This window comes from Gossypium raimondii, chromosome 10 (assembly GCF_025698545.1).
Source record: "Gossypium raimondii isolate GPD5lz chromosome 10, ASM2569854v1, whole genome shotgun sequence".
NCBI lineage: Eukaryota > Viridiplantae > Streptophyta > Magnoliopsida > Malvales > Malvaceae > Gossypium > Gossypium raimondii.
Window position 1 is genome coordinate 60,683,784 of NC_068574.1, and position 8,092 is coordinate 60,691,875.

Below are 8,092 nucleotides of genomic sequence, written 5' to 3' on the forward strand. Positions count from 1 at the left end.
TCTTCAAATAAAGTTAATGTATAAATTAACGTTATTTATTAGGTTATAGACCTCAAATTACATATAAATAACTTTTTAACATCTTATCTTTAGAAAAAAGAAAGTCATCTACCCTAAAATATTAATGCGTAAATTTAGAAGATCAAAACCACAATATTTAAAGATTTCAACATATCAATATATTCAAGTACGCTTCTACATTTAGTTTTTAATGATCCAAAATGATAGGTCATAATTTATTAAATTTTGTATTAAAATTTTACAATTTTAACAAATAACATTCAATTTTGTTAGTGTAAGTAATGACCCATGTCCCCATCCATCCATTTTTTATTACACAAATTTGATCTACTTATTATTATCAAACCAATTGCTTTGTCAATTGTCACTTAAAATAATTTACTTGATTAGAGATTATTGAATGAAACGGTATTTGTTTGGGTATACAAATAGCCACTTAATTATGAGAATTTTTCTTTTGGTCATTCAATTATAAAATATTTAACTTAATCACAAACATTTTTTTTATATTTTTTTTCATTCTATTGTTAAAATCGATTCATTTGGATACATAAATAGTCACCCAATTAAGACAGTTTTTTTTTTTTTAAGTTTTGGTAATCCAATTAAGACACCGAATTTTGGGTTGACTTGGTCTCTAATTTGGATGGTTTTGTAATCCAACAAAGCTATCAGACCTGTCCAGAATAAATCAACAAGTTAGAGGACCAAAGAATTAAATTTATCCAATTTTAATTAATTAATTAAAACCCAAATTATAAATAAAACATTTTAAAATGAATTATTAAATATAATTTTATATTTTATTATTTAATTTAATCATGAACCCACTTTATGTCTTAAAAATATAATATATTTAAATTAATATAAAATAAGCTATTTATTGCATGAAAACTATATAATAAAGCATAAAATCACATTTTAATAACTTTTATGTCCTAATTTCATATTTTCACATATTTCATTAGTTTATTAAACAATTACTTAGTTTTAACAATGGATTTATATAAAATGTGATAAATTATATAGAAAAAATCCTATATATTTTTCCGTTTACAGAGGGTGAAGTTGGAAAATGGTTATGAAATTGGATAATTATGTTTGCTTCTCTCTCACTCCTCTCTGAACTTAATTTCTTCTTCTTCTTCTTCACCTACTCTTCTGCTTAGGTTCATAACATTACAAATTTTGAACCTAAACCTTAATAGTTTTTTAACTATGGATATTCTTGGCATGACGCAAAGTTGTGTCTTGAGCGGTTTTGGAATACTATTCGGGATCTTTGCTATCTTGATTTTTGAATGTTGCAAGGGCGTGAGTTTCAAGAATGAAGTTGGTGTCTTTACGGTTTAGTGTTTCCAATCTCTTGTGTTGTGTATGTATTTTAAGGTGAATGTTGAGCTGTTTTGTTTTTAGTTTTTCTAACCATTTGGTTTGTTTTGACCATTACTTCTCTTTAATAAATTTTTTTATTTTGGCGGAGAAAAAAAAGTTTAACAGTTTTTAACATTTGCACTATTTTAATAAAATCTAATTAATTTTTTTATAAATATATTTATTATATAATTTTTTTTTCACACGTATCCATTTAATAAAAGGTTCCTCGATGATGGATCCATATTTTAAACTTTTCTTTTTCAATAGGCAAACCAAAGCTCCCTTGCTATAATTTTCTCCCTTTGCCTCAATCACATTATCCATAATCTTTCATGGCGTCTTCTTCACCTTCTTCTCGTCAAACGAAGCACCAAGTTTTCTTGAGCTTCAGAGGTGAAGACACGCGCCTTAACTTCACCAGTCATCTACTCAAAGCTTTGAAAGACACGGGACTGAATGTCTTCTTCGATGAAGAAACATTGGAAAGAGGGGAGCAAATATCACCAGCACTTTCAAATGCAATTATGGCCTCAAATCTCTCGATCATCATTTTATCTAAAGACTATGCTTCTTCGAAATCATGCTTGGCTGAAATTTCTTGCATCATGTACTGCAAGCACACTCGACGACAAATTGTTCTTCCCATCTTTTACCATGTTGATCCTTTTGATGTGCGGAACCTTGGTGGCAGTTTCAAAACATCCTTTAGTGACCATGAATCAAAAAGTCTAGATCAAGTACGACGATGGAAAAAAGCCTTTGCTGACGTCGGTAAATTAAAAGGGTGGCATATTGAAGGTGGCAAGTTCGACAGGTAACTCTCTTTCTCTAATCTTCTTATATTTGACGTATTTTAGTTTTAACTTTCATTTTGTCTTATTTTCTAGACCTGAAACCAAGTACATCAAGGATATCGTTGAATATGTTACAAAAAAGCTGATGAATAACAAATCCAGTACTGCTTTTGAAGAATTGGTTGGAATAGATTATCAGAAAAAGACAATCTTGAAGCTAATTAATCAAAAAGATTGCCGCGTAATAGGGCTTTGGGGAATGGCTGGTATAGGCAAAACTACTCTTGCTAATGTTGTATATCATGAAATCTGTTCAAAGTTTAAAAGTTGTTGGTTTCTTCAAAATGTTAGAGAGAAAATACGCCAACAAGGGATGGAGTCTTTACGAAATAACTTTGTTTCTAAAATATTAAACCAGCAAATTGATATACTTACCCCCTCGATAGGGTCCGCTTTTATCCGAGAGAGGCTCAACAATAAAAAAGTAATTGTTGTTGTTGATGATGTTGATGACCCAGACCTAATAGATTACTTGGGTGTTAAACATTTTGGTGATGGAAGTAAAATCATTCTAATATCTAGAGATAGACAAGTTCTCAAGAATGGAGGAGCTGACAAAATACACAAGGTAAATAGGTTAAATGAGAAAAGCTCTCTTCAACTTTTTTCTACATTTGCATTTAAGCAGTTGAATCCTACTGCTAATTTTCGAGATCTATCGAACCAATTTGTAAGATATGCCCAAGGCAATCCACTTGCTCTTAAGGTTTTGGGTTGTAAACTATATACGAAATCTAGAAAAGAGTGGGAGAGCGAGGTGGATAGACTAAAGGAATATGGCCAACCAAAAATATCACAAATTTTAAAGAGTAGCTTTGATGAGCTAGGTGAACTAGAGAAGAATTTATTTCTTGACATAGCATGTTTCTTCAAAGGGAAATATAAGGAAGAAGTAGAAGATATTCTATGTTCCTTGTATAATGGTGCAGTGTGTGGAATAAGCAATTTGGTGGATAAATGCCTACTTGACATCATCCATTTTCAAGATATGCTTGAGGAAGATCTCAGACTGTTTCGCCCAACATTTGCAGCAGAACGTGTAGTCGATTTTTCCACAGCATGTGCAGCAGGACCTCTAATAATTTCTATGCATGATATTCTTGAAGAGATGGGCAAGGATATTATTCGCCAAGAAGCTATAGGCATTGGAAATTGCAGTAGACTATGGAGTCCCAATAATGTGCATCAAATGCTGAGATACAATAAAGTAAGTTTAATGGTATATTTATAAATCTATACACGAACAATATGTCAAATATTAACTCTTTTAATTATTATTTCAAAATGAAGATATCAATATTGATTATTAGATATCTAATAATACGTTGCTTTTAAAAAACACAATTAAACACTTTTAATATATGTCAAAATTTTTGTAATAGAAAGGTATGGTAAACTTGTCTAAGCCTTTCCTAATCTATTTACTTCTATTTAATGGAATTCCTATGTATTTCTTTATGCTGATATTTGATAATTTTTTTTTGGTTATCAGGAAATGAAGCAATTAAAGGAATAAAGTTAGACATGTCTCAAATTGATAATTTAAAGTTATCTCCTACTGTTTTTGAGAATATGCTAAATCTTAGATTTATCCACTTTTATTTTCCTCGAAAATTTGGGGAATGTTGGAATAACAAGCTACTTGCAGACCAAGTTGATATTGTATCTCTTCCTGATGAGCTAAGGTATCTTTGTTGGGAGTGTTACCCGTTCAAATCTTTATCCTCAAGTTTTAATCCAAAAAATCTTGTTGTATTGAAATTACCACATGGTGATATGGAACAACTTTGGAATGGAGATAATCATCAGGTATATTCTTTCATACTTTCTTTATCCAAGAATTTATTTTAAAAAAAAAGGATTTATAGTTGGTGTATTAGATAACCATATAATGATATCTTCTTTTTTATTATTATTATTATTTATAGTTTTTATTTTCAGTGTAATAATTATTTTTTTTCTTTTAAATTTCAATATGCCCAAAGCATGTAGACGATGGTTAGAAGTAACATAGCTGCTTTATACTTTCTTTGCCAGGATCTTGTTAGTTTAAAGGAAATTGACCTTTTTGATTGCAAGAATTTAAGAAAGATTCCTAGTCTACTCGGGGCAATCAACCTTAAAAGCCTTTGCTGTAGGGGGTGCGAAAGTTTGGTTGAACTTCCTTGCCTAACCCATTTGGCTTCTCTTAAAAGTTTTGATCTTCATGGATGTCATAACCTCAAGAAGATTCCTGAGATCCCAAGTCATTTTCATTACTTGGATTTAGAAGGAACGGGAATAGAGGAAGTGCCTGATTCAATTGAACATCTCATCTGGCTTAGACAATTACGGTTGAGTAACTCAAGGGTTAAAAATGTGTCCAACAATATTTTGAAGTTGGAATCCCTTAATGATTTGGATCTTAGTCATTGCCCAATCTCCAAATTTCCAGAAATCCCCAAAAGCTTACGTAGATTGAACTTATCAAAGACTCAAATTGAACAAGTGTCCTTGTCTTTCGACTACATAGGTATTCTTGCAGACTTAGATATGAGCGGCTCAGGTATTCAAAAGCTACAGTGCTATATTTCCCTCTCTGGTTCAAGAAAGATTCCAACCATTGATGTGCCCTCATCAATCTTATCGTTTAAAAGCCTTCGAAATTTGAGGATGAACCATTGCAAGAGCCTTAAATTACTCTTAGATCTTCCACCATATTTATGGCGCTTGGATGCACATGACTGCCCATCATTAGAAAAAGTGTCGTTCATACAACAACACGGTTTTCTTGGTGGGGCTTATGAGTTAAGCATGATGTTCTCCAATTGCTCTAATTTGAATCAAGACTCAATTGATAGCATTGAGGCAAATGCCATGTTCAAAATTGGATCTATAGCAGAGAAATGGAGAGGGCAAAATATTTTTTTTCCAAGAGCATCGGTTTGTTGTTTCCCGGGAACCGAAATTTCAGCAAATAAGTTCGAGTCCCAGAACGTGTATTCTTCCTTAACATTGAAGATAGCTCCAAATGTGTGTGGTAAGAGAAGATTCTTGGCTTTTGCTATCTGCCTTGTGGCCGATCTCACCCACTGTAGTGGCTTCAAAGAACTTGAACTTACCTGTGAATACCAACTGACAGTCTCTAGTTGTAGTGATGGTGGTGGTGGTTATGAAAAGTTCAAAAGTGTGTTATATGACGGTGGGAGTTTAAAGTCAGAGTGGAACTGCATGGGTGATCACGTATTGATTCTATTTCAAAAGGATATGATTAAAGAAGACAAGAATTATGAAGAGGCAACATTTGAATTCTACATCAGAAGTTATAGCTACAATGAAGAGGGTGAAAAAATATGTCTCCATGATTTCAAGGTGAAGAAATGCGGCGTTCATGTATTTTACGTGGATGCAAAGAGTGACGCAGATGCTACTGAAAAGAGAGTTGCTGGAAACAAAAGAAGCTTTAGCCATGATGGTGAAGAAGGGGATGGAGGACTTAAAAGATTGAACTAGTTTGTATTTCTTTCCATCTTTGGCTCTGCTTTTGAGGAGTTTCAACTTCTCAATTTTGTCATCGAAATGCATAGGTAGGGGTTTCATTTTCATCTCTTTTGTCATATTACCATATATTTTTCAGTTTTTTCATTTCATTTTTCATATTGCCATACTTTTGTTTCCCACAATTGTTAATAGTGAATTTTCAACTTATAAATTAATGACAAAAAATGAAGTGCTTTAATTAATTAAAACCAACCAGGATGAATCTAACTTGCTCTGCTTGAAAAATTACTTGATGCATTTTCTTTGGATAATATCTTGATTCATTAGAAAGATCGGTTATTTGTGAGATTGGTTTTTCTTATATCCTTTGCTTTTGTGTTGATGTAAGACTAGGGAATGATAGATCTTTGAGAATGCCATTGCTGAATTGGAGCTTTAGCCATACAAGGAGGAAAGCCTGAGCTGTAAGACCTTCAGTTTGTTTTACTGAATGTTTGCTTTATACAAGTTTTTGAACTGATAGTTGGTGACAATGCAAGTTGTCAACAGATTTGTCAACACAAATTCGAAGTAATCTTTCGAGGCCCTTTCTGGGTTCTGGCCATTCAGTCTTGGTAGAGAAGTAAGTTACCTTTTGACTTTGACTTATTATTATGATTTTAGGTTCATATAATGATTTTCAGCACCCTCACCTTTTTTCCCATATTTATCAATGGGATTATATAAATCCAGAATTTTCAAAAGATCTCAAAACTTGTGGGATGAACACATGGAGCTGGAGGCAAACTTTGACAGTTCTCATTCTCAAGCTAGATTGGGTTAGTTTCATGGTAGAGCCATTGGAGTTGATATTTTTTTATCTTGGATTTTTTGAAGTTAGTTTCCATGCAACAAGTTGAACTACAAAGGTGGCCATGCAGGAGAAGGAACTATAAGCAGTCGAGGCTGGCTGTGCAGTAACTGAAGCTTAAAGTTGTTGTTTTGTTTGTTACATTTAGTTACTTTTTAATCCTTTTGTAACCTAGTCTATTTTGAACTTAGTAGGTAAATTTTTGATGTAATTTTGATGTTGATTGACTGAAAGATCAGCAAAGCAACATGAACAAGTTAATCTAGCAAGTTTCAAGGCAAATTAGTGGTGTTAGGTAGTTGATTAGGTGATAGCTTGTTTATTTTCTTAAGGTAACTGATATATATAATGGCTTGATGCCTTATCTTGTTGTTAATGAAAAAATCAGTTTGTTTTTCATCAAAACTTTCTTCCATTTTCCTTTGCTTTTATTCTGTTTTCCATTTGCAAAGCATTTGCTACTTTTGTTTCTTCAGCACGCCACGAGGCTTGTTGCTTAAGCAAGCTTAAACAAGCTTGTTTTGCACCAACAATTGGTATCTAGATCCTTTGTCTTAGAGGACCTGTTGCATCAAAGCCAAAACTCGAATGGCTTCTTCAGGATTTTCTCTAGCAGCTCTACCAGTTTTTAATGGGGAAAGTTTTAACATTTGGGTGGTAATTAAAATGAGGACTTACTTCTAGGCCTTTGATCAGTGGGAAGTTGTTTACACCGATACTAAGCCAGCACCACTGAGGGCCAATCCCATAGTGGCTCAGATCAGACAACATGCTGATGAGAGGACCAAGAGGCACAAAGCCATGTCCTGCATTCAGAATAGTGTCTTAAATGTCATTTTCACCAGAATTATGGCTTGTGAAACACCAAAGCAAGCCTGGGACAAGCTCAATGAGGAGTTTCAAGGCACAGAAAAGACAAGGCAGTAGTAGTTTTTGAATTTGAGAAGAGACTTTAAAAACTTAAAGATGAGAGAAGAAGAAACTGTGAAGCAGTATGCAGATAGGATCATGGTAGTGGTTAACAGCATAAGGCTCCTTGCTGAGTAGTTTGATGAAGCAAGTATAGTGGAGAAAGTCCTCTCTACCTTACCTGAAAGGTATGAGGCAAAGATATCCTCTTTAGAGGATTTAATAGACCTAGCTAGCATCTCTTTGACTGAGGTAATTAACACCTTTTATGCTCAGGAGCAAAGAAGAGCTAGCAGAGTTGAAGACCATCAAGAAGGTGCTTTTTAAGCCAAAGCCAGAGAGGCCTCGAACACTAATGCTATCAAAGGCAAAAAGTTCTGGAAAAATAGGTCTAAGCCTGATAATGCAAGGAGTGACCAACCATGCAGGCACTGCAAGAGGCCTGATCATCTAGAAGAAAGATGTTGGTTTGGACCAGATGTTCTATGCCAACACTACAAGAAGAGAGGGCATGTTGAAAGGGTCTGCAAAAACAAAGGCAGGCCTAAGTAGGTTCACTCACAAAAGAAAAATGAAGAGGTTCGAGTGGCTAAATACAATA

General features: G+C 33.6%; 1 protein-coding gene across 1 annotated transcript; it reads left to right on the plus strand.

The window, feature by feature from the left end:
• The first annotated feature begins 1,730 nt into the window (after window positions 1-1,730).
• LOC105775195 (disease resistance-like protein DSC1) lies at window positions 1,731-5,744 on the plus strand. The gene is made up of 5 exons (XM_052622573.1): window positions 1,731-2,212; window positions 2,286-3,459; window positions 3,635-3,638; window positions 3,745-4,061; window positions 4,290-5,744. Exons 1-5 carry the CDS (start codon window positions 1,731-1,733, stop codon window positions 5,742-5,744), a joined length of 3,432 nt encoding a protein of 1,143 aa, XP_052478533.1.
• The last annotated feature ends 2,348 nt before the right edge of the window (window positions 5,745-8,092 follow it).